Source organism: Equus asinus, chromosome 10 (assembly GCF_041296235.1).
Source record: "Equus asinus isolate D_3611 breed Donkey chromosome 10, EquAss-T2T_v2, whole genome shotgun sequence".
In the NCBI taxonomy this organism is placed as follows: domain Eukaryota; kingdom Metazoa; phylum Chordata; class Mammalia; order Perissodactyla; family Equidae; genus Equus; species Equus asinus.
The window spans coordinates 48001255-48028592 of NC_091799.1; the positions used below are offsets into that span (position 1 = coordinate 48001255).

The 27338-nt window shown below is 43.7% G+C and overlaps 1 protein-coding gene and 2 pseudogenes across 1 annotated transcript; 2 read left to right on the forward strand and 1 right to left on the reverse strand.

Moving 5' to 3' along the window:
* Positions 1–974: 974 nt before the first annotated feature.
* On the reverse strand, positions 975–1915 carry LOC106831732 (olfactory receptor 13C7-like; annotated as a pseudogene).
* Positions 1916–11172: 9257 nt separating this feature from the next.
* On the forward strand, positions 11173–11964 carry LOC106831690 (olfactory receptor 13C7-like; annotated as a pseudogene).
* A 13592-nt stretch (positions 11965–25556) lies between these two features.
* LOC106831742 (olfactory receptor 13C7) lies at positions 25557–26516 on the forward strand. Its single transcript, XM_014842145.2, has one exon. It carries the CDS (start codon positions 25557–25559, stop codon positions 26514–26516), a length of 960 nt encoding a protein of 319 aa, XP_014697631.2.
* Positions 26517–27338: the final 822 nt, after the last annotated feature.

The following is a 27338-nucleotide window of genomic DNA, read 5'->3' on the forward strand; positions in this document are numbered from 1 at the left end:
TGTTCAAGGACCAAAGTCTGGTAACAACTGACTTTTACAAACACAAAGCAGATGACAAAGCATTGCTGTAACACAGTAAGTCTCACTCCTGTTTCAACACGTCCCCTGAGCGTAGGAGAAAGTCACGGACCCCGTGGCAGATCCTACCTGAGCCACGGATGGGAGGGAGTCCCTGGTACTGTGCCTCTTGTTAGTTCTGGGCTTGAGAATAATGTTTACATTTGCTCCCTGACAATCTTTTTGGGGGGTTCATCACCATGCGGCACGTTCCTGGAGTGTGTGCTGTGTAACTACTATCCATGTGCCAGGTCGGTTTCACGGACAAAAACTTGGGAGCTGCGGGCGCCCAGCCGTGCAGCACTCCACGACTGCTGCAGTGGGCTGGCACATCTGCCTCTGTGCTTCCGGGAGGTGACAGTAAAGAGGAGAACATGATAAATGATGAGATTCTTAGTGTCCATTAGATCAAAACAGAGCAGGTGCTCAAGCTAAGTCCTACTGTTTCTAGTGCTAAGATTTGAGCGGAAGTCCTGCCACAGTGCTTAGGATCACTATTGTGTGTTGAAACAGATGACATTTTCCACTTTATCCTAATCTGGTAGAGCAAAGGTCTCTGGGATGAGACCAAAGCAGAACAGAGCAAGCAGCAGTTCCACACAGGGAAAAACAGGATACTCTACGGTCCCAGGACCACTAACATTTCTGTTTGTTTGTCTCTTTTGACCACATCTGTAAGTCCTTATGGGTAGCCATCAAATTCCGGTATCAGAGGATTCAAGGTTTGGGCAGCAAAATATAGCTATGATACGATACAGTGTGGTTCTGTGTGAAGCCAAGAAACTAAACAACAGTGCCAGAAACGAAAAGGCTCTTCCCCCTGACAGCCCGAGGACTCCCCTGGATTACCATTTCTCCACAAGTTCAGTGAGGAGTTCAGAGGTCTTACACTCTGGCAGTCTGGGAATCTGTGATAGTCACTCAGTTAGGTGTTTCTGATGTACCAGCTTCTTCACAGCAGCCTTTACGTCCTTGTTCCTCAGGCTGTAGATGATGGGGTTAAGCATGGTGGTCACCACCCCGTAGAAGAGGGAAATGAGCTTGTCTGTCCCCAGTGGGTCCTTGGACTTGAGCTTCCCATACATGAAGAGGATGGTCCCACAGAAGACGACCATGACTGTGAGGTGGGCAGAGCAGCTGGAGAAGGCCTTTTTCCTCCTCTCAGCTGAGGGGATCCGCAGGATGGTAGCAATGATGAACACATAAGAGACAAAACTGAACAGGACTGGGACCCCAAGGAAGACCACAGTGGCCACCCCCATACTGATCATATTGATGAAGATGTCAGCACAGGCCAACTTCAGGACAGCCAGGATCTCACAGGTGAAGCGGCTGATGACGTTGTTCCCACAGAAGGGCAGCCTCATGGCCTGGGATGTCTGAACTACAGAGTTGGTGAGACCAGCTTCCCATGAGCTGGCAGCCATGGGCACGTACACAGTCTTGCTCATGACCATGGGGTGCCTAAGGGAGTTGCAGATGGCAATGTAGTGATCAAATGCCATCATGCTCAGGAGCACACATTCTGTGGCTCCCATGGCAAAGGAGAAAAACATCTGAATGGCACAGCCTGAGAAAGAGATGGTTTCCTTGGGGTCAGGAAGCCATCCAGCACCAGATGGATGCAAGAGGTGGTGTAGCAGATGTCTAGGAAGGAGAGGTTCCCCAGGAAGAACTACGTGGGCGTGTGCAGGCGGGAGTCAGGGGTGGTCACCAGGATGAGGACCCCGTAGCCCAGCAGAAGCACCAGGTACATCAGCAGGATGAGCACAAAGAACATTTTCTAAAGCCTTGGGTGGGCTGAGAGGCCCAGGAGAATGAACCCCACCATCAGGGACGTCCGATTGGATCTGTCCATGGTGCATCTGCTCTGTCACCTGCAGGAGCTATCTGAGGTCAACCTCCACACTCTCTGACTCCAAAAGTGCCTGGGCAGCTGGGCAAAACCCTACCCTGCTGAGCAACTGAAGAACAGCTCTGACAATTCGGTCATCTCTGCAGGATTCTAGGGGAAATGTAGTGGAAATCAATATTCAACTTCTGCTTCCAGGAAGAATGAACGAGTTAATTTGGACTAACTCTCCTGCAGATGACAATTAGAAAAACTGGAAAAACTATATAAAACATTTGTGTAATGCATTTGCAAGGTAATAAGACAACGAGGAATAATAGGGTCACGATTCTGGGAATAAGAGGGACTTGGAGAAGAAGAGCAGCATTTGAAGGTAGGTTTCCACTGGGGCATTTGCAGCTTCTGGAGGTGGCACTGAGAGTCCAAGAAGCACTACAGACAGCCTGGAGGTGGGGAGCAAGGCCACTGCGAAGGTGCCCCTAACCAAACCTCCTCCCTTTGGGAGGGGACCCCAAAGGCAGCGCCACAGGAATAAGAGTGAATCGGGAGGAAACACGCATTTCCAGGCGCTGGAGCTCACCTTCAAGCCTTCTCAAGCCCCGAGAGTGGATTGAGGCAGTCTCAGATTTCCCGTGCTCCCCAATATCTAACAGAAGCAAACACAAATCCACTCTGAAGGAAGGTGACCTCACCCCAGTCTGTAAATCATTTCTACAAATAATTTCGCAAATACTACATCTGGAACACATTAAAAAAGCATATGGCAGGGGCTGGCCCCGTGGCCGAGTGGTTAAGTTCGCGCGCTCCGCAGCAGGCGGCCCAGTGTTTCGTTAGTTCGAATCCTGGGCGCGGACATGGCACTGCTCATCAGACCACGCTGAGGCAGCGTCCCACATGCCACAACTAGAAGAACCCACAACGAAGAATATACAACTATGTACCGGGGGGCTTTGGGGAGAAAAAGGAAAAAAATAAAATCTTTAAAAAAAAAAAGCATATGGCACACAGGAGTCAAGACAACATAAATGAAAACCAACAGGAACTCGAGCGTCCCTGTCCTCGGGGCAGGTGGGAGCCAAGGGCTCCTGTGCCCTGGCGTCACCTCCTGAGAGAATTAGCCGACCGCAGTGCCAAGGTCTTAGCAGCCTGTGATCCTTTGGTACATTGGGGCAGCTCGTGCGCCGCTTGTGCACTGTGGCCACGTGGAAGGAGAGTTCTGGCTGAATATCTCCTCTTCACCCTCCACCTGCCTGCACCAGAGGCGCTGGCTTCTCTGAGACTCTGCACACAGTCCTGCTCTGCCAGCGCTACCTGCTAGGAAGCTTAAATCTCTCCTCAGACTTCTAAGTGTTCCCCGAACCGGGAGTTATTCTGGACCAGTAAAAAACTTGTTGGCAACTGTGAGGGTGTTGGGCATTCAGTTTCATTTGCCCTGTATCTGAAATTCTCGTCCCAGAAACCTATCTTTCAATAATTAGGCCTTCCTCAGTTGTGCAGGGCGCTTCCTGCCTGGGGAGCTCTGAGCCGCTCCTCTGCTGGTGCCCAGCATTAGAGCTGTTACCGAGTCAGTGCCGTCATAATTCAGGTCAGCTGGGCAGACATTTACTGAGCGTCTGCTCTGGGATGGGTATAATTCTAGGTGCTAGGAACACAGCAATGAGGGGCAGAATCCCTGACTCAAAGTGTAATGGGGATGGGGGGAGGAGGGGTGGACATGGTGAGGATGCAGAATAGTCATGGAGACAAGTAATTACATCACCACCATCATCATCCCTAATAGTCATTCTAATGCTACTGACAACAGGCGTTAGGGTCTATTTGGCAATGCGCTCCCTTTCCAATGCAGAAAGCCCCTTCCTGCACTCCTCACGGTGACCCCGCCTGGACCTGACTCCCTGAGGGATGTGCGGTGCTGTGATGAGCCTCTTGGCCAGGCTCACTGCATTTAAAGTAGTTCCCCTTCGATATTGAGCTGAAATCTGCCCCTTTGCAACTTGAATCCCTCCTCCCCAGGCCCCTCTCCAAATATCCAGAAATAGCTTGGCTTCAGCATGAAGATAAACAAGAATCAGTCTCCCCTTTTCTCCCAGGGCCTTAAAACAATCAATCCATCTCTTAGAAGCAAATGCACCACCCAGGAGTTGAGTACAAAGGCTGGTCAGTACTGAGAACCTCCCCCAGCTTAGGGATGGCTCAGGTGCCCAGCACACACGGCTGCCTGCAGTGTGTGTGCTGGAGCAGCCCCAGCGGGGTTGTCATTCTGTGTCAGCCAGCCCTCCAGCCTCTCCCAAGAACCTGGATCATGTGAAGAAAATAATCCCTCCGTGTCATCACAACCAGAAACATGGCTCGTTATTATTGCTGGACTTGGGATTCGTAACTTCAGAAGGAGAAAGAGCCCCCAGTTTTAACCGAGGAGGGAAAGCTGCAGGGGAAGACTACGAGCTGCGTGGTCCCAGGCAAGCCCTTTCCCCTCAGCACAAAGTGGGCGAGGCCAGAGATCTTGGAGACTCTTGCGGTTTGATGGATCTACTTGACCTGTGAGAAGAACGTCGTACCAATGGAAGGGCTTCCTATCTCCCCTTCTCAAGACCCCATTCCATTCTAATCAAGTCTGACAGAAGAAATGTAGCTGTGACAATGAAAATTTTGGCATGATCAAAACCTGGACTTACCTGTATGAGAAACATGATGAGCAAGAATGATCCATTTCCTAAGGGTTGGGAATAGGACACATGTCAGAAATAGTGACTCTCAGTCTGAGGTGCCAGGGTGAGGGCTCAGAATGTGACAGGTGAAGGGTCCGGCTGTCCTCTCCCCTCCGAGGGACTGGCCATTGCTCTTAGAAGGTAATTTAAATCCCAGCTTGTTCTTCAGGACCATTTTAGTCCCTGAAGTCATTTAAAGTTTGGAAAGTGAGTGGTACTCTGTTTAGACACTGTATTCTTCTGGGATAACATCCCCAAGATCCAATTATGCAGAAGGCACTGGAGGAGGTTTGCCCCCTGCTGCCTCTCTCCTTCCCTCATGTTTTCCTCCCTCCCTCCCTCCCTTCCTCCCTCCCTTCCTTCCTTCCTCCCTTCCTTCTGTCTCTCTGAACATCATAATCCCTTCAACAGTCCAACAGCCTGCTGGTCAGTAACCCACTCAGAACACCAAGTTTTTTCTCCTGTGCTGTGCCAAGCCCCATCACCCCAAGTCTGTGCTTATGCAGTGGTTTTGCGGGGCCAGACTGAAAGACATACTCTCCCTCTAAGTTTTTAACTCCCCGAATTAGACCTCTTGAGACAACCTGCTCTACCCACCCTCCGCCCTCTCTCCTCCCCCCAACCCCGGCCCTGCCCCGCCCTGCCCCATCCCGCCCCTCCCCAACCCCCCCCTGGGCCCTCCCCTGCCCTGCTGCTCTCTCTACCCTCCCCCCATGCCTTCCCTCCCCTCCCCACCCCTCCCTCCGTCCTCAACTGCTGTCTTGTTTCTCGGTCCTTACTCGGCATCTGTATAAGTCACGGCGTATCAGCATCCTGTCATCTGTGCATATGCTCCTGGACTTCAGGGGAGTCATGACAGAATATGACCCAGAGCAGGGATGGGTGCAGAGAATGGGTATATTCCTTTATTCAGAAGTGATGATTGAGTGTGTGCTGCAGAGAAGGCGGAAACGTGCAGTGTAACCAGGGTCTCTGCCTTCCGGAGTGCACCCTCTCGAGGCAAGGGAGAGGCACATGAAAAGTTAACTACCACACAAAGCAGGAAGCCAGGACAGGGGAAAAAGCCCTGTCATGAAAGCCCAGAGGGAGGCAGGGGCCAGACTGCTGGAGGAGGTGATCCTTGGTCCCCGGTGTGCTGGAGCTGCCTTACCAGTGGTGCACATCACCTTCCAACTCCCATTCAGTGACTTCAGTGGTAGCTTGAAATTGGCCATTGTGGGAGTGTTTACACCACAGAAATCAGCAAATGCTCCAGATCAGGGCTTTTTTCAACCTGGAGATCCAGTTGTTAAACTCTACCAGCACAGCACTGGAATGGATGAGCGGCAATTTGCCTGATGAAGGGGTGTGGGAATCATCCCAGCCAGGAGGGGCTGCATGAACAGAGGGGTGGGGAGTGACCAGCCAAGCAGTGTTGCTGGAGCATAAGGGGCAGGTGCTGCTGATGGGGAGGAAGGCAGGGGCCAGCTCTGTGCTGGTCTTGGGGGCATCCTAAGGAGTTAGGACTTTCTCCTGTAGGGGATGAGAAGGCACTTAGGGGTTTTAAGTAAAGGTCTGACATGATCAGATTTGCGTCTTAGGTTGATCCTTCTGGGCACACTGTGGAGGGAAGATTGGGGGCAGGGGTACAAGAACTGAAGAGATAGGGAAGCACTTCTGCCAAGTGAAGATAAAAACTGGGGAAGTGGTTGAGGGCTGGTGAAGATGGGCGATTCAAGAAATGGTGGGTAGACAATCAGAATCCCAATGACATTCTTTACAGAATTAGAACAAAGAATCCTAAAATTCATATGGGGCAACAAAAGACCCCGAATTGCTAAAGCAATCCTGAGAAAAAAGAACAAAACGGGAGGCATCACAATCCCTGACTTCAAAACATACTACAAAGCTACAGTAATCAAAACAGCATGGTACTGGTACAAAAACAGGTGCACAGATCAATGGAACAAAATTGAAAGCCCAGAAATAAAACCACACATCTATGGACAGCTTATCTTTGACAAAGGAGCTGAGGGCATACAATGGAGAAAAGAAAGTCTTTTCAACAAATGGTGCTGGGAAAACTGGAAAGCCACATGTAAAAGAATGAAAATTGACCATTCTTTTTCACCATTCACCAAAATAAACTCAAAATGGATTAAAGACCTAAAGGTGAGACCTGAAACCATAAGGCTTCTGGAAGAAAACGTAGGCAGTACACTCTTTGACATCAGTATTAAAAGGATCTTTTCGGACACCATGCCTTCTCAGAGAAGGGAAACAATAGAAAGAATAAACAAATGGGACTTCATCAGATTAAAGAGCTTCTTCAAGGCAAATGAAAACAGGATTGAAACAAAAAAACAACCCACTAACTGGGAAAAAATATTTGCAAGTCATATATCGGACAAAGGCTTAATATCCTTAATATATAAAGAACTCTCACAACTCAACAACAAAAAGTCAAACAACCCAATCAAAAAATGGGCTGGAGACATGAACAGACATTTCCCCAAAGAAGATATACTGATGGCCAATAGGCACATGAAAAGATGCTCATCATCGCTGATCATCAGGGAAATGCAAATCAAAACTACACTAAGATATCACCTTACACCCGTTAGAATGACAAAAATATCTAAAACTAATAGCAACAAATGTTGGAGAGGTTGCGGAGAAAAAGGAACCCTTATACACTGCTGGTGGGAATGCAAACTGGTGCAGCCACTATGGAAAACAGTATGGAGATTCCTCAAAAAACTAAAAATAGAACTACCATACGATCCAGCCATCCCACTACTGGGTATTTACCCAAAGAGCCTGAAGTCAGCAATCCGAAAAGTCCTGTGCACCCCAATGTTTATTGCAGCATTGTTTACAATAGCCAAGACATGGAAGCAACCTAAGTGCCCATCAACAGACGAATGGATAAAGAAGATGTGGTACATATATACAATGGAATACTACTCAGCTGCAAAACAGAACAAAATCATTCCATTTGCAATAACATGGATGGACCTTGAGAGAATTATGTTAAGTGAAATAAGCCAGCAAGAGAAAGATAATCTGTGTATGACTCCACTCATATGAGGAATTTAAAACTATGGACCAAGAACAGTTTAGTGGATACCAGGGGAAAGGTGGGGTGGGGGGTGGGCACAAAGGGTGAAGTGGTGCACCTACAACATGACTGACAAACATTAATGTACAATTGAAATTTCACAAGATTGTAACCTATCAATAACTCAATAAAAAAAAAAAGATTATACACCATGATCAAGTGGGATTTATACCAGGGACACAGGGATGGTTCAACATCCACAAGTCAATCAATGTGATACACTACATCAACAAATTGAGAAACAAAAACCACATGATCATCTCAATAGATGCAGAGAAAGCATTTGACAAGATCCAACATCAATTTATGATAAAAACCCTCAATAAAATGGGTATAGAAGGAAAGTACCTCAACATAATAAAGGTCATATATGACAAACCCACTGCCAACATCATACTCAATGGACAAAAACTGAAAGCCATCCCTCTGAGGACAGGAACAAGACAAGGGTGCTCACTTTCACCACTCCTATTCAACATAGTACTGGAGGTGTTGGCCAGAGCAATTCGGCAGGAAAAAGAAATAAAAGGAATCCAAATAGGTAATGAAGAAGTAAAACTCTCACTGTTTGCAGACGACATGATCTTATATATAGAAAACCCCAAAGAATCCACAGAAAAACTATTAGAAACAATCAACAACTACAGCAAAGTAGCAGGGTATAAAATCAACATACATAAATCAGTAGCATTTCTATATACTAACAATGAACTAACAGAAAAAGAACTCAAGAACTCAATCCCATTCACAATCGCAACGAAAAGAATAAAATACCTTGGGATAAATTTAACCAAGGAAGTGAAGGATTTATACAATGAAAACTACAAGACTTTCTTGAAAGAAATTGACAACGACATAAAGAGATGGAAAGACATTCCATGCACATGGATTGGAAGAATAAACATAGTCAAAATGTCCATTCTACCTAAAGCAATCTACAGATTCATCGCTATCCCAATCAGAATCCCAAGGACATTCTTTACAGAAATTGAACAAAGAATCCTAAAATTCATATGGGGCAACTAAAGACAGCGAATTGCTAAAGCAATCCTGAGTAAGAAAAACAAAGCCAGAGGAATCACAATCCCCGATTGCAAAACATACTACAAAGCTACAGTGATCAAAACAGCATGGTACTGGTACAAAAACAGGTGCACAGATCAATGGGACAGAATTGAAAGCCCAGAGATAAAACCACACATCTATGGACAGCTAATCTTTGACAAAGGAGCAGAGGGCCTACATTGGAGAAAAGAAAATCTCTTCAACAAACGGTGCTGGGAAAACTGGACAGCCACATGCAAAAGATTGAAAATTGACCATTCTTTTTCACCACACACCAAAATAAACTCAAAATGGATCAAAGACCTAAAGATTAGGCCTGAAACAATAAGTCTTCTAGAAGAAGATATAGGCAGTACACTCTTTGACATCAGTTTCAAAAGAATCTTTTCGGACACTATAACTCCTCAGTTGAGGGAAACAATAGAAAAAATAAACAAATGGGATTTCATCAGACTAAAGAGCTTCTTCAAGGCAAGGGAAAACAGGATTGAAACAAAAAAACAGCCCACTAATTGGGAAAAAATATTTGCAAGCCACTTATCCGACAAAGGGTTAATCTCCATAATATACAAAGAACTCACACAGCTTAACAACAAAAAAACAAACAACCCGATCAAAACATGGGCAGAGGACATGAACAGACATTTCTCCAAAGAAGATATAAGTATGGCCAATAGACACATGAAAAGATGTTCATCATCACTAATCATCAGGGAAATGCAAATCAAAACTACACTAAGATATCACCTTACACCCGTTAGATTGGCAAAAACATCCAAAACCAAGAGCGACAAATGTTGGAGAGGTTGTGGAGAAAAAGCAACCCTCATACACTGTTGGTGGGAATGCAAACTAGTGCAACCACTATGGAAAACAGCATGGAGATTTCTCAAAAAGTTAAAAATAGAAATACCTTATGACCCAGCCATCCCACTACTGGGTATCTATCCTAAGAACCTGAAATCAGAAATCCCAAGAGTCCTTTGCACCCCTATGTTCATCGCAGCATTATTTACAATAGCCAAGACGTGGAACCAACCTACATGCCCAGAAACTGATGATTGGATAAAGAAGATACGGTATATATACACAACGGAATACTACTCAGCCATAAAAAAGGACAAAATTGGTCCATTCGCAGCAACATGGATGGACCTCGAGGGTATTATGTTAAGCGCAATAAGCCAGACAGAGAAAGACGAACTCTATATGACTCCAGTTATAGGTGGAAGTTAACATATAGACAAGGAGAACTGATTGGTGGTTACCAGGGAAAAGGGGGGGTGGGGGGAGGGCACAAAGGGGGAAGTGGTGTACCCACAACAAGACTAACAATAATGTACAACTGAAATCTCACAAGGCTGTAATCTATCATAATCTTAATTAAAAAAAAAATTTCTAGAATCAGAAAAAAAAAAGAAATGGTGGATAGATACAAAATACAATATTAGAGTTGGTTGGATACAGCAGGCAGGAAGCAGGGTAGAGTCAATATTTCCAGCTCAGATGATGGGTGGATGATGGCGACACCACTGAAGTAGAGAATATTGACCTAGTTGCTGGTTTTAGAGGAGAAGGTGAATTCAGTTTGGGACATGGTATGTTTGAAGAACATCCAGGTAGAGATGGGTGATGTCTGAGAAGGAGACTCATCGCTTTGAGAGAGTGGCTGGACCCCTGGAAACGCTGGTACCACTCCGCTGTCTCTAGACACAGCTCTAACTGCACTACCATGGGAGACTGTCAGAGGCCCCCCGAAATGCAAATTCATGATATTGACAGGGTGTCCTTGACCTCTGGCTACTAGGGCCCATCCGCTCTGTTGTGAGAACTCCCTAAGAAAGTGGATCCTGAGGATGGGAAGGAAGTTTCCTGCTGGTGGGAAAGAGAGAAAGGCCCCAGAGACCAGTGACCTAGAGGTTGGCAGGGGTGTGGTCAAGTGTCAAAGATCAGAGGATAGGGGCGAGCAGGGACTGAAAGAGGCGCCGACTCCAAAGTAGAGGAATTATAGGCAGCTGCTCAGATCAACCATTAAAATATACCCTCCCTCTTCTTAGATTCCTTGAAAGAAATAACTGGGATCCTAGTCGTAGAAAGGGTCTAAGTAGACCAATGCTTCTCAGACATTAGCACATCAGAGTCATCTGGAGGACTTGTTAAAACTCTGATTAAACACACGCACACAGACAGCACGCACGGAAGGCTGGGCTCCACCTCCCAAGATTCTGAGTCTGCAGGTCCAGGGAGGGGCCTGGGAATCTGCATCACTAACTAGTCCCCGGGGGATGCCGACGCTGCTCATCTGTCAGTCACATGTGAGAGCACTGGGCTGACTTCTCACTAACACAGTGTGGGGGGCTCGGGGCATGGAGAGTTGAGATTTGCTGAAAATGTTTCTCCTGATTTCTCCTCACTGTCTGGAGAAGCCTCAGGCAGACCATCCTGGGGGTAGTTGGGTTTTAATTGGCCAAGACAAAGCTTCGTGTGTCAGGAAAACCATCTCCTTCTCAGGCTGTGCTGTGCAAACGTTTCTCTCCTTTTCCGTGGGAGCCACAGAGTGTGTGACTCTGGGTATGACGGCATTTGATTGCTATGTGGCCATCTGCAACGCCCTTAGATACCCCATGGTCGTGAGCAAGGCTGCCTGTGTGCCCATGGCTGCCAGTTTCTGGGTGGTTGGTGGAGCGAACTCCTTGGTGCAGATCTCTCTTGCAGTATGATTGCCCTTCTGTGGGGACAACATCATCAACCGCTTCATATGTGAGATCCTGGCAGTTCTGAAGTTGGCCTGTGCTGACATCTCTATCAGTGTGATCAGTATGGGGGTGGCCAATGCGATCTTCCTGGGAGTCGCTGTTCTGTTCATCTTTGTCTCCCACATCTTCATCCTCACCACCAACCTGAGGATCCTCTCAGCTGAGGGCCGGCGAAAGGCCTTTTCCACCTGCTCTGCCCACCTTGATGTGGTGGTCGTCTTCTACAGAACCATCCTATTCATGGATGGGAAGCCCAAATCAAAGGACTCTCTGGGGGCAGACAAGCAGGATGTTTCAGACAAGCTCATCCCCCTCATCTGTGGAGTGCTGACCTCCATGCTCAACCCCATCATCTACAGCCTCAGAAACAAGGATGTGAAGGCCACTGTGAAGAACCTGGTAAGTCAGAAACGCTTCTCCCAGTGATCGTGGGAGGAAGCAGTGTATCTTGTGGTTCTGTGCACACAGGGGGGTCCCCTAGGAAATGACTACTTGGTGAGCACAGACTTGCTCGATGGTCCCACAGATTAGTTTCATCACAAAACTTCCCAAACCGTGCACTTCAGGATGGGCCTTCCTGAATGTTTGACAATGGAAAAAGTCTTTAGAATGAAGAGGGGATTGTGCTAAATCACCTGGAAGCAGGGATAACCGACTATTAAAAGTTAGTTTGAATCTGAAAAAATAAACAATAAAAATTAAAACTTTGTAAAAAAGTATGTACCTTTTTCTTTGTCCACGTGCAGACTAGCTGCCCTTTGTATGTGCAAATTATGCATATATATAAAAAATGCATAGTGGCTAGCAAAGAACAACCTCCCAATTAATAAATGAACATTTTTATTATTAATGAAGTATGTTAACTCCTCTGAGGAAGCCTTATGACACTTGAAGACAGAGTTCAGTACCACACGTAACTGAATCAATTCCAACTTTTTATTGTAGTGCCTTTCTGGTTGGCTTTCCAGCTTATGAGCCAGCAATCCCATTTCTCTGGGCCTTTTCCCCAGTCATTTCTCTTCTTTATCCTCAGAGATGAAGGACTTATGTTTGTGCTGTGTGACACTGACCCTACCTAGACCAATCACATTCTTCCTGCCAGATTTGGGGATTGTCATTTACACCCAAGGAGGGAGTCACTGCTCCATAACGTACAAACTTGGGAGCTATGAGGTAATTGTGTTTGACCATACGAACTGGGGAGGTAATGAGAAACCGAGTGCGCAGAGAGGAAAGAAAAAAAGACCCAAAGAGCGAAGATGAGAGATGATGAGGACCTCGTCATACGTTCCCAGTTCTTGGTTTCCATTTTTCCCTAGACCTGGCCACATTCCTGCCAGGTCTGTTTTACTTCTAAAGGACACCCTCACATTCTTATACTAGACTCTATTTTTCGCTAATCTAGATTAAGTTACTTTCTTTGAGGGGTCAATAAGAATCGCATCTAATATGATTACCAACTTGTACAAAATAGATATTCTCTTGCATGTGCCGTGCGCAAACAGAGTGCCTGGCTATCGTGCATGGCAGACGTCTTAGAGAAATCAGTTTTGAAACATTTGTTCTGAACTCGATATGTAGTGCTTCTTGTAATCAATTCCTCCCTTCCTGCTACAGTGGCTTTGCCTTCTGTGGGTTCTATCACCTGCAAATTTGGAACATGTCCAGGAGTTGATGTGATACAGGAGGTCTAGGTTCAAATCCCTGCCCTCCCACAAAGAGCTGGGTGACCATGAGTGTGTCCTCTGCTCTTGAAGAATCTCAGGTATATTCACCCACACAGTGAAGGGGGAGTACTAAATAGCTCAGGTGACCTCCACCTGTGAATTTCCCTGGATCTGTGCTTCCTTTCTCTAGTGGGAGAGTTCCTTGAAGAGAACAGAGCAATGCTATGTCTTATAGCAGTATTTCAGTATTTGAAGGTGAGTTAGGTTTCTCTCACCTCCTTAGCTGTGCATGTGCTAGGAACATCTTCAGAGCCTCCATCTTCCCCACTAGGTTCAACAACCAAATAGAATGACTCATGGATGTCATCCAACCTCTATCATTAGTACAATGAACAGAGAGTCATGACTGCAGGAGGCTATCTATGGACTAAACAGCAGGGGCTCTCACCCACAAAGGCGGATAGAGCTACCTCAGCAGCTGGTTGTTCAAACTGCCAGCAACAGAGACCAACCCTCATTTGAAGAAACTTATCAGTCACTTGTTGGCAAGTTATTGCATTAGACTATTTCCATTCTGAAGGGAACAGTGATTCACCTTGACTAAAATCAACACCTCTTTTGAGTATGGGTTGCCTTTCCTTTCTGCAGGGCATTAGCCAATGTCATCACCTGCAAGTTCATGAAGAGTTCGATTTAATGACATGAAATCCTGCACAATATCTCATCATACCAAGAAACTTATTTAGCAAAAGTGGATGTAGCTGTGGGATCATGACCATGGGACCCACTGATCCTTCCGCATGTAGCTGGCCCAAGAGAATGAGGTACGGCCTTTTGAAAGCTCAACTAAGGTACCAGCTTGGAGATAATACTATGCAAAAATGGGGCACCATCCTCCAGAATGCAATATGTACCCTGAATCAGTGACTGTTTTATGGTACTGTATACCCAGTAGGCAAAATACATGGTCCAGGACTCAAGGGAGGTAGCAAGAGTAGCCCTGGTTACCATCACTTCCAGTGACCTATTGGGGAATTTGTGTTTTCCATCACTGCAACTCTAGGCTTTGCAGGTCTGAGGGTCCTGGATCCCAGAGGAGAGTTTCTTCCACCAGGGGACAGAGAAAGTGTCCCATTAAACATTTTTAGCACTTTATCGAGGTATAACTTACATACCATAAAATTCACCCGTTGTAGGATACAATTCAATGATTTTTGATAAATCTATACAGTCATGCAATTATCACTACAAACCAATTTTAAAATATTTACAACGTTTCAAAAAGTTCTCTCATACCCATTTGCATTCAGTCCCCAACTCCAACCCCAAGTAACTACTAATCTATTTATTTCTAGAAAGATTTGCCTTTTCTAGAAAGTTCAGATAAATGGAACCATACAATATGTAGTCTTCTGTGTCTGGCATCTTTCACTTAGCATGTTTTTGAGGGTCATCCAGTTGTAACATGTATCAGTAGTTTGCTCCTTTTTATTGTGGAATAGTATCCCGTTATAAGGATGTACCACATTGGGGTTATCTGTTCACCCATTGATGGACATGTGGATTGTTCCCAGTTGGAGGCTATTTTGAATAATGCTGCTATGAGCATTTATGTACACAACTTTGTGAGGAATTGGTGGGTTGCATGGTACAAATGTATTTCACTCTAAGAAACTGCTAAATTGTTTTCCAAAGTGGCTGTATCGTTTTAAATTCCCACAAGCAATGCATGACAGTTCCAGTTTCTCCACATCCTCGCCAACACTTGATGTTATCAGTCTTTTCGACATGGCTCTTTTAGTGGATGTGTAGTGGTATCTCACTGTAGTTTTAATTTGCATTTCCCTGATAGCTACTAATGTTGAGCATCTTTTCATGTGCTTATTAGCCATTCACATACCTTTTTGGTGAAGATATTTTATTTTTATTGTTGAGTCACATGTAAAAATTCTTTGTGTAACCTGGATACAAGTCTTTTATCATACAGTCATGTGCCACATAACAATGTTTCAGTCAATGATGGAAGGCACATGTGGCGATGGTCCCATAAGATTGGTACCATATAGCCTAGGTGTGCACTAGGCTATACTATTTCAGTTTGTGTAAGTACACTTTACAATGTTCACACAACAACACAATTGTATAATGACACATTTTTCAGGATGTACGTCTATCATTAAGCAATACGTGATTGTATATACAATTTGAAAATATTTTCAGTCTTTTTAATTTGTATTTCCTCTTTGTCTTTTCACTTTTTATGGTGTCATTTGAAAAACAAAAGTTTTCAATTTTGTAGTGCAATTTATCAATTTTTAAAAATGGATTTTGGTGTCTTGTTTAAGAAATCTTTTTTTTTAAAAGATATTTATCTTTTCCTTTTTCTCCCCAAAGCCCCCCGGTACATAGTTGTATATTCTTCGTTGCGGGTCCTTCTAGTTGTGGCATGTGGGATGCCGCCTCAGCGTGGTTTGATGAGCAGTACCACATCCGCACCCAGGATTCGAACCAATGAAACACTGGGCCGCCTGCAGCGGAGTGCGCGAACTTAACCACTCGGCCACGGGACCAGCCCCCTAAGAAATCTTTACTTAGCCCAGGTTCACAAAGATTTTCTCCTATGTTTTCTTCTAGAAGTTGTATGGTTTTCTGTTTTACGTTTAGGTCTCTGATCTATTTTGAGTTGATTTTTTTGTATGGTGTGAGGTAAGGGTCTTATTCATTTTTGACATATGACTAACCAATTGTTTCAGCACCATTTGTTGAAAAGACTATCTTTTCTCCCATTGGATTGCCTTGGCATCTTTGTTAAAAGTCAATTGATCACAAATGTAAAGACTAATTTCTGTTCTAACAAACCTCAAGCTTTGGCTATCCCCCAGTCATGTTGAACTTCTTATGACAAGAGACCAGCAGGCAAGGAAAGGAGTTACTATCCTAGTGGTATATAACTGATCCTAGTCATCAGGAGGAGATAGGGCTGCTTTTCCACAAGGAAGGATGCTATGGATAGAAGGTTGGTGTCCCACCAAAATTCGTATGTTGAATCCCTCAGAGTCTATTACCTGGGAAACCCAACCTATGACCACTATATTTCCAACAGTAGGACCATATCACAGAGATTCAGAATCAAGTTTTCTGGCTTTCAAGTGAGCCACGTTTCTGTCCAGAAGTTATTCCATTGCAAGCATAACACAGCTGTGGAGGTAGAAAGAAGACAGCATTTCACAGAGAAAAATGAATGTGGCATTGCATGGAACAAAGGCATTGTGCATCTTCCATTTTGAGGTGGCTAAGTGTGAGTATCAGTTTTCAGAATAATGCAGAGAGACAAGCAACTAACTCATAGCACAACAAAAGGCTGGTTGTGGGATTGTGGCCAGTCTGGGAGCAGTACTCACAACTAAGAAGCAAACAAAACTACCCAAATTAACCCAAGAAGATCATGGTGTGGTGGATTCCAAGAAATGATGGACATCACCAAATAGGGATTCTGACACATCTAACACTTGCTCTGTGTTACTCTGGAATATCAATTAATTACTGAGGACAATGCTTCCCAAATTTTAATGGCCATATGAATCACCTGGGAATTTTGCTAAAATGCAGATTATGGTTCAATAAATCTGGAGTGGAACTGAAGATTATGCAATTCTAACAAGATCTCAAGTGATGCCACTACTGGTCTTAGACCACACTTTGAGTAGCAAGTACCTAGGATATTCTAGTAGAAGTAGTTTGGCACAGGGGTTCATTCATTCATCTGTTTGCCCAATTGTTTTATATATCCTTGTTTGAAGAAGAATTTTTGAGACAGCTAAAAGATTCAGATGTGTACAGTAATCCCTAGAGCAACCACTAGAAAAATAAAACAAAGAGAGAGAGCCAACAGATAAATTAAAAAGCCAACAGATAAATTAAAAAGGAATTTGTTCTAAGAGCCATTCAATTAACCCAAGAGACTGCAGGAAAGAAGGAACAAAGAAACAAAAAGTAGATGAGATAAATAGAAAAAAAAAACAAAATAGTAAATCTAAACCCAACTATTTAATGATTACACTAAATAGAAATGGATTAAATATACTAATTAAAACAGCGAGTCTGGGGAAAAAAGCAAAACTCAACTCTATTCTGTCTAAAAGACGCATTTTAAATATAAAGACACATGTAGTTGAAAGTAAAACGATGGAAAAATATATCAAGCAAACTGTTAGCTGGAGGGTTATATTAATATCAGATAAAGTAGACTTGAAGACAAAGAGTATCACCAGAGATAAAGAGGATCATAGCATAATGATAAGGTGTTAATTAATGAGAAAGACATAAAAATCACAAGTGTGCATTCACCTAGTAACCAAGTCTCAAAATGATATGAAGCAAAAATGGACACAAGTAAAGGGAGAGAGAGAGTTACAGTCAGAACTGGAAATTTTCATATCCTTTTTTTAGTGAATGATACAAGAACTAGGCCAAAAAAATCAAAAATTAATTCACTATTCAGGAACAAGACAAGGATGCCCACTCTCACCACTTTTATTCCACTTAGTATTGGAAATCCTAGCCACAGTAATTAGGCAAGAAAAAGAAATAAACGACATCCAAATTGGAAAGGAAGAAGTGAAACTGCCATGATTTGTAGATGACATGATACTATATATAGAAAACCCTAAGGACTCAACCCAAAAAACTATTACACCTAATAAATGAATTCAGTAAAGTTGCAGAATACAAAATTAGTATACAGAAATCAGCTGCATTTCTACATACTAATAACAAGCTATCGGAAAGAGAAATTAAGAAAACAATCCCATTTACAATTGCATCAAAAAGAATAAAATACCTAGGAATAAATTTAACCAAGGAGGTGAAAGACCTATACTCTGAAAACTATAAGACATTGATGAAAGAAACTGAAGATAATACAAATAAATGAAAAGATATACCATGCTCATGTATTAGAAGAATTAATATTGTTTAAATGTCCCTACTACCCAAAGCAATCTACAGATTCAATGCAATCCCCATCAAAATATCAATGGCATTTCTCACAGAACTAGAACAAAGAATTCTAAAATTTGTATGAAATTATGAAAGACCCTGAATAGCCAAAGCAATTTTGATAAAGAAGAAAAAGCTGGAGGTATCATGCTCCCTGATTTCAAAGTATATTACAAAGCTATTGTATCAAAACTGTTTGGTACTGGCGTAAAGACAAACACATACATCAATGGAACAGAATAGAGAGCCCAGAGGTAAACCCACGCATATGTGGTCAATTAACCTATGACAACGGAGGCAAGAATACACAATGGGGAAAAGAGTCTCTTCAACAAATGGTATTGGGAAAACTGGATAGCTACATGCAAAAGAATGAAACTGGACAACTATCTTACACCAAATACAAAAATCAGCTCAAAATGGATTAAAGACTTGAAAGTAAGGTTTGAAACTATAAAACTCCTAGAAGAAACATAGACAGCCAGCTCTTTGACATTGGTCTTAGCAATATTTTTTGGGACCGGTCTCCTCAGGCAAGGATAACAACAACAAAAATAAACAAATGGGATTACATCAAACTAAAAAGCTTTTGCACAGTGAAGGAAACCATCAACAAAACGAAAAGGTAGCCTACTGAATGGGAGAAGATGTTTGCAAATGATGTATCTGACAAAGAGTTAATATCCAAAATATATAAAGAACTTACTTAATTTAATATCAAAAAACAAACAATTTGATTAAAAAATGGGCAGAGGACTTTTTTTTTTTTTTCTGAGGAAGATTAGCCCTGAGCTAACTACTGCCAGTCCTCCTCTTTTTTGCTGAGGAAGCCTGGCCCTGAGCTAACATCCGTGCCCATCTTCCTCTACTTTATACGTGGGACGCCTACCACAGCATGGGTTTTGCCCAGCGGTGCCATGTCCGCACCCAGGATCCAAAGCGGCGAACCCCAGGCCACCGAGAAGCAGAAAGTGCGAACTTAACCGCTGCGCCACCGGGCCAGCCCTGGGTAGAGGATTTGACTAGACATTTTTCCAAAAAGGACATCGAGATGGCCAACAGGCACATAAAAGATGCTTAACATCACTAATCATCAGAGAAGCGCAAATCAAAACCACAGTGAGATATCAACTCACACCTTGTCAGAATGTCTATTATCAAAAAGGCAAAAAATATCAAATGCTAGGGAGGATGTGGAGAAAAGGAAACCCTCACACACTGTTGGTGGGAATGTAAATTGGTGCAGCCACTAAGGAAGACAATGTGGAGGTTCCTCAAAATATTAAAAACAGAACTACCATGTGACCAGCAATTCCACTTCTAAGTATTTATTTTAATAACACAAAAGCAATAATTCAAAGACATATGTGCACCCCTATGCTTATTGCAGCATTATTTACAATAGCAAGATATGGAAGTAGTCTAAGTGTCCATCGATGGATGAACGGATAAAGAAGATGTGGTATATATTTATATACAATGAACTATTATTCAGCCATAGAAAAGAATGAAATCTTGCCATTTGCAACAGCATGGATGGACCTAGAGGGTGTTATACTAAGTGTAATAAGTCAGACAGAGAAACACAAATACCACATGATGTCACTCATATGTGGAATCTAAAAAACAAAACAAATGAACAAACAAAACAAAACAGAAACAGAATTATAGATAACAGGGAACAAACTGACGGTTACTAGGGTTAGGGGGTAGGTGAAATAGGTGAAGGGGATTAAGAGGTACGAATTTCCAGCTATAAAATAAATAAATCATGGGGACGTCATGTACAGCAAAGGGGTTATAGTCAATAATGTTGTAACAACTTTGTATGGTGACAGATGGCAACTAGATTCATTGTGGTGTTCATTTCATAATGTATATAAATATTGAGCCACTATGGTGTACATCTGAAGCTAATATGATATTGTATGTCAATTATACTTCAATAAAAATTAATTTACTATGGGTCATAGATATAAAACCTAAAACTATGAAGCTTCTATAATAAAACATTAAAAAATATTTGTGACTAAGGTAGGCAAAATTTTTGTAGAAAGGGTATAGAAAGTAATAACCAAAAAGAAAAAAAAGATAGAGCTCATTAAAATTTAAAATGTCTGCTCAGCAGAAGACACTATTAAGGAAATGACTACGTGAGCCACAGACCGGGAGAATGTTCACAATACCCATACTTGACAAAAGATTTGTATCTAAAATGTATAAGGACCTCCTACAAACTAATATTTTTTTTAAACAACAAAAAAAGTATACTAATGGAAAAAAATATTTGAACAGATAATTCACAAAGAAAGATATGAATGACCAATGAGCACATGAAAAAGTGCTCAGTATCACTAGTTATCAGGAAAATGCCAATGAAAACCACAATGAGATACCAAGACGTATCAACCAGGGTGGCTAAAATTTTAAAGACTGACAACACCAAATGTTGATGAGAATGTAATACAATGAGAACTCTCATGCATTATTGATAGGAGTGTAAAATGTACAAACACTTTGGCAAAAAAATCTGTTTATTTCTTATAAAACTAAGTGTATGCCTATGCTGTGACTCAGCAATCCCATTATCAGGTATTTAGCCAAGAGAAGTTGAAATATGTGTCTACAAAAAGACTTGAATGAGAATGTTAATAATGGCTTTATTCATAACTGAATAAACTATTCAAAACTGGAAACAGCCCAGGTGTTCATCAACAAGGAGAATAGGGGCCAGCCAGCTGGCGCAGCAGTTAAGTTCGCACGTTCTGATTCTCCGCGGCCGGGGATTCGCTGGTTCGGATCCTGGGTGCGGACATGGCACCACTTGGCAGAAGCCATGCTGTGTTAGGCGTCCCACGTGTAAAGTAGAGGAAGATGGGCATGGATGTTAGCTCAGGGCCAGTCTTCCTCAGCAAAAAGAGGAGGATTGGCAGTAGTTAGCTCAAGGCTAATCTTCCTCAAAACAAAACCAAGGAGAATGAATAAACCAACTGGGATGTTTGTATAATAGAACACTACTCAGTAATAAAAAGGGACAAACTACTAAATCATGTAACAACACGGGTGAATCTCAGAAACATTATTCGAATAAAGACTTGCACAAAAGTATACTTACTGTATGATTTTATGAATATGATGTTTCTGAAAAGGTAAGACAAAAAAAGGTGAAAAATATTAGAACAATGGGGATTGCTCTGGGCAGGGTGGTATTGGGGATTGACTGGTAAGGGACGTGAAAAACCTCTTTGTGGTGTTAGAAACACTCTATAACTTGATAGGACTGGGTTACACAGGTGTGCACATCTGTCAAAACTCATTGGATGATACACTTAAGATTTATGCATTTCGCTGAGTAAATTTCACCCAAAAAAGTGGACAGCTATCTATCTATCTGTGCGTCTGTCTAAAGGTACGGACTTGTTGTAATGACTGCTATTGGCACACCACAAATTTGTCCCGTGAGCTTTCTATCAGCCTCAATACAAAAGGAAGGTGTACTCTATTGAGGGCTCGTTCTTGTATTTGTTATTGTTTCTTTGCTCTAAACAATAGTGAAAAGCTCCTTTCACAAGGAGGTCATCTGAGGGCCCAAGATTCCTTGTGCCTCTGGGGCTGACGGCAGAGACTGACAGCTTTTGGTCATGATTTCACCGTCTATTTATTGAGTTACTGTTTAGTTACTGTTAGTTATTTGTTGGGTTACTGTAGGAGGAATGTTGTGCTTAGTTCAGGCTCACATGTTTAGTGTACCTGAGCATATCTATAACGATTTATTGTCTTCTTGTCTTTGAAGGGCTGATACACAAAAGGGGAAGCAACGATGTCTTGTGTGGCCCCCAAGAGCTAAGTGAGGACCCAGGGTAGAGCTGCAGCAAGATGGTCAGACTTTGGTCTAGAATGAGGAAAAATCTTCCCATCGCTAATTTCCTCTGGCAATAGGACAGACTTTTTGGGGAAGTAGAGGGCTCCCGTTCACTGGACCACATTTTTCCAGGGTCTTTCACAACACTGCAATGAAGACGTTGCCTCTGGCTGGGATCTCATCTGAAGGCTCGACGGGGAAAGGGTTTACTTCTAAGCTCACTTACATAGCTTTTGGCAGGATTCAGTGCCTTGAGGTTTATTGGTCTGAGGACATTAGTTCTTCACTGTCTGTTGGCCAGTGACTTCCTTCAGTTCCTTGCCAAACGGGCCTCTCCAATCTGGCAATTTGCTTCATCAAACCTAGCAAGAGAGTGTATTCTTTTGGTTAGAAACAAGTTACTAAAGCAGAAGGGGTTACAATAAGGCCATGAATACCACTAGGCAAGAATCATTGGGGACGATCTTAGAGGCTGCTACCACATTCCAGATTCCACCAACATAGAATGTCTTCCCTGGACTTTGTGCTAGACTGTACCTCTTATTCCATGATGCTTTTCAAACAAATGGCTTGTTGAAAATATCGAATAAATACTCAACCCAAGATCTGTGCCAAGCTCTGTCCCCAAGATGATATTCCCCTTTCTCCAATCCCTTGCCTGTCTCTTCATGTGTAACTTTTCCTCCATTGTTCAAAGCCTGGCCAAAAACTGCCTCCTCCTTGAGATCTCCCCAGGGTTCTGGGTAGAAGTTCCCCCAAGTGTCCACAGCCATGCCCTTGAACACTTGGTTTAGAAGCATTGTGCCCACAGCTGCTGGTTCTGTAATGCCGTGAACATAAGGTATTCCTAAATAATTCTTATCACGTCAGCTGCTCTTTTCAAGAATTTTAAGCATTTTGAAGTTTGTAGAAGTTCAGGCATGAGATGGAAATGCTTTGTCTGATGTCCTTCAGTGGCCTAAGGGTGGAAAGTTCCAGCAGGAACAAAAGAAGGAGAAAAAGAAGTCTTCCTGGAGTGCTTTCAGCATAATTGGATCTTGGGGACATTGTCCCAGAGGTATAAAAAGTTTCCTGACGGTTCCATTTCCAAACTTTTAATCACTTCAGGGGACACAATAATCCCAGTTACAGTGCTGGTTTCAAGTTGCCTTCTACATGCACTGGTGGCTCCTTTGGAGATTTTGCCTAAAACACAGAATCAAGGCAGAGTGGGAAGAACTGGCTTTCATCCCTTCTTCAAATCAGATGTGGCTCTTAGCCTGGGCCTTTCAAACTAGTATTGCTATTCCTGGCCCCTGTACTATTTCCAAGTCATAGGGACCCATTCTCACTAGGTTCCTGAATAAGGTAAGTGAGAATTCTTATAAGAGTAATCGTCAACCTTTTATTAGCACAGTAAGATTTCCAGCTTCTGAGGATTTTTCAAGGGGACTGGCGCTTGAAAAGGGAAAAAATCAAGCAATTTCAGTGGTATAACAAAGATTGAGGGCCATGCAGATGCCCTTCTTCCTGGGTCAGAAAAACCTAGATGGCAAGAAGCCTGTGAAACTTTTCAGTCTCATTTAATGGACTTACTTAATTTCAGAGACACTCCCAGAAATGAGATGGTCTCAGGGGTTCAGAGCCTCTTCTTGTACAACTCTAGGGAGCTTCATTCACATTGTAGCCATGGAAATGGCAGGAGTTGTCCTGGAGTTATGTTCCAGAGGATGCCATTACATTGCCAACAATATAGACAAAGTTTCATGGAGCTGTGTGCATCGCTGTGGGCTGGTGTCAGAGGGGCTCCCTGGGCTGAGCAGCCCAGACTTTCTGAGCCCTCCTTGCCCACTTCAATAAGAGCAGCTCTGCTTTACATTTGACGGTTCTGAATTTAAGAAAACAAAAGTTTTATCTCTTAGAGTCTGAACATCATTGATCTCTACCAGTCCCAGCACAGAATAGGGTAAACTGAGGGTCTAATTGAGGGAAGAAACTACTGAATTCTACACAGCAAATTAGAAGGTTAAATAGAATACAGCCCAAGTCTCTGGGCTTACCGACCTGATGACTTTCCACAAATTCAATGCAATACCAGAGGGAAGCCGAACGACTACCACATGAACAAGAAAAACTCAGAAAGCTGCCTGCTTGGTTCAATGTGAAGAAGAGTTTTATAATACTCCAGAGCTCTTTAAATATGGAGTACACTGTTTGGGAATGTAGTAAGCTCCTCATCTTTAGAAGAGATCAAGCTGAAACTGAAAAGCCATGCATTAGTGTGGTGTAGAAAAAGCTCTATTATGGGAGAGAGGGTTGGACTAAATTACTTGGGGAGCATAATCAGTGACAGGATGTTAGTCTAGGTGACGTATCCAGCAGCTCAGCCAAAAGGCTCAAAGACTGTTAATGTCCACTGATTCCTGTGTGGACACTCACCCGGAGGAAAGGCGACCCAGTAGTATGATAAGAAAAAAAATCACTGCATTAGTTACCTAAGATAATTAGATTTCCAGAAGCTGTGATCCGCTGCGGGTTTTTGGAGCCAGTCCTCTATCTTCACGGAACATCAGATTCAAACTATTGGGACAGTTGAGCATTTCCAGAGCATGAAGTTATCTTGGAGATCTCCCTGCTTTCCCTTGAATCTCTCCATGTCCAGTCTCCTTTTGTCCATAAATGCACAGCTGGATTCTGTATCACCAAAGGAACCTCCCTTGACCCCTGTTCCCACCAATACCCTGAGTCCTCTTTTGGATGCTCTGGCCTCTCCTGAACCCTTCTATTTCCCCTCCCTGCCAGGTTGTGAACCCACTTAAGCCTGGGCTGTGAGTCACCCCTGTTCCTGAGAGGAATTGTCACACCCACGTACTGGGTGATCAACGAGTGTTTGGTGGATGGATGTTCAGACATGGATGGATGGATGGATGGATGGATGGATGGATGGACGGATGGATGAATAATGGATGGATGGATGGACAGATGGACGGATGGACAGACAGATGGATGGAAAGCCCTGGAGTTGGTGTTGCCCATGAGAAAGGAGATCTTAGAAACAACAAGAGTATTCTTGCTGTGACAATGGTCTGGAGAGAAGAAATAAAGTGAGCATTCACAACTAATCATTTCACTAGTACCTGGCCCAAAGAGGGAGGACATGGAGCAAACTGCAAGTCACTTTTCTGATCAAAGTTTAATGAGATGAACTGCCCTATGGGACACAGAACCACTAAAATGGATGTGTTTTGTGTCTTGTCTGTGATCAAATGCATTAAATTGTCAGAATCACCATTTTAAACATTGTAAATTTGAAGTCCTATGGCCCTAAAGTAATTTCTGATTTGATTGCTCCTTTTTCCTGGAAAGAAATAGAGACTGTGGACTTTCAGAACTGTTTGCAAACCCCTCAGCCTGACTGGAACTCCAGACCAGATGCCCTAGACCTACGTGAGTCAAAGAATGTTGAGTTTGGATCTCTGAGTATTTTCTTCAGTTGAAAGAGGAGACACAACATGGAAAGTGCCAACCAGACTGCCTCCGTGACAGAGTTTATTCTCCTGGGCCTCTCGGCCCACCCAAAGCTGGAGAAAACGTTCTTTGTGCTCATCCTGTCAATGTACCTGGTGATCCTGCTGGGCAATGGGGTCCTCATCCTGGTAACTGTGTCTGTCTCTCACTTGCACACACCCATGTACTTCTTCCTGGGGAATCTCTCCTTCCTGGACATCTGCTACACGACCTCCTCAGTCCCCCTCATTCTCAACAGCTTCCTGACCCCTGGGAAGACCATCTCCTTCTCAGCCTGTGCCATGCAGATGTTCCTCTCCTTTGCCATGGGAGCCACAGAGTGTGTGCTCCTGGGCATGATGGCATTGGATCGCTATGTGGCCATCTGCAACCCCCTTAGATACCCCATGGTCATGAGCAAGGCTGCCTACGTGCCCATGGCTGCCAGCTCCTGGGCAGCTGGAAGTGCTGCTTCCATGGTTCAAACATCCCTTGCAATGAAGCTGCCCTTCTGTGGAAACAATGTCATCAACCACTTCACCTGTGAGATCCTGGCTGTCCTGAGGTTGGCCTGTGCTGACATCTCCATCAATGTGATCAGTATGGGAGTGACAAATGTGATCTTCCTTGCAATCCCAGTCCTGTTCATTTTTGTCTCTTACGTGTTCATCATTGCTACCATCCTGCGGATCCCCTCAGCTGAGGGGAGGAAAAAGGCCTTCTCCACCTGCTCTGCCCACCTCACGATCGTGGTCGTCTTCTATGGGACCATCCTCTTCATGTACGGGAAGCCCAAGTCCAAAGACCCGCTGGGGGCAGACGAACAGGACCTTTCAGACAAGCTCATTTCCCTCTTCTACGGGGTGGTGACCCCCATGCTCAACCCCATCATCTACAGCCTGAGGAACAAGGACGTGAAGGCTGCTGTGAGGAACCTGGTAAGTCAGAAATGCTTCACCCAGTGATGTTTGGAGGACAGATGTCCCCGTAGTTCTGTGCCTCTTGGCTGCTCTCACCCACAAATCTCAGAAGAATGTGTCCCCCAAAGAAGATACACCTGAAGAATGATTACCAGAAAATCAGCTTACACATGTAATGGAGAACTTTGGCTGTTACTGGACCCAAGTGTTAAAAATGATGAAACCTAAAACCTGACGGGAGTGTGACTTGAGAGAAGTGTAATGCTGGTTAAAAAACAAGTAGTGATTTTTCTGATTCTCTAGTGTGCAAATCTGAATTCACCTTTGTGAGCAAGTTGTTCCTTTGTTTTGGGAAAAATAGCTTTGCGTACCTTTGTGTTATGTAAAGGTCCAAGATCCTGCTCTGGAAAGGAAGCACTGAAGACAATGTGGGGCAAAACGTCATGACACAACAGTATAAAAAATTGTCTTTATTGTAGATGAAATCGCACATCTTCAAATTTTATTTTTCTTGGAGGCAGGGCTGAGATTGGAGATGAGAATGCAGCTGGCATTCTTCCTTTCCCTGAGACTCAGAGGAGTTGGGACCAGGTAGATTTCACGTAAGGCATTTCCTTTGAGGGCAAGTGGGTCAGATCCTGCAACATGCGTGTGGGGGATCTTAGCCTGGGAGCACTCAGAGTTTCATTTTCCTTCCCTCAGTAAGTCTTGTTTAAGTTCACAGTCTGGCCCTACAGTCTGGGGAGTTAAAGGATGGACCTGTAGGGGGAGAGCAGAGCGGGGCTACCACAGCAAGCTGAGGGAGGCTGGAGTCAGGATGGTGAAACGTGACCAGCGGAAGATGGAGCAAGGTGGCTGACTGAGGAG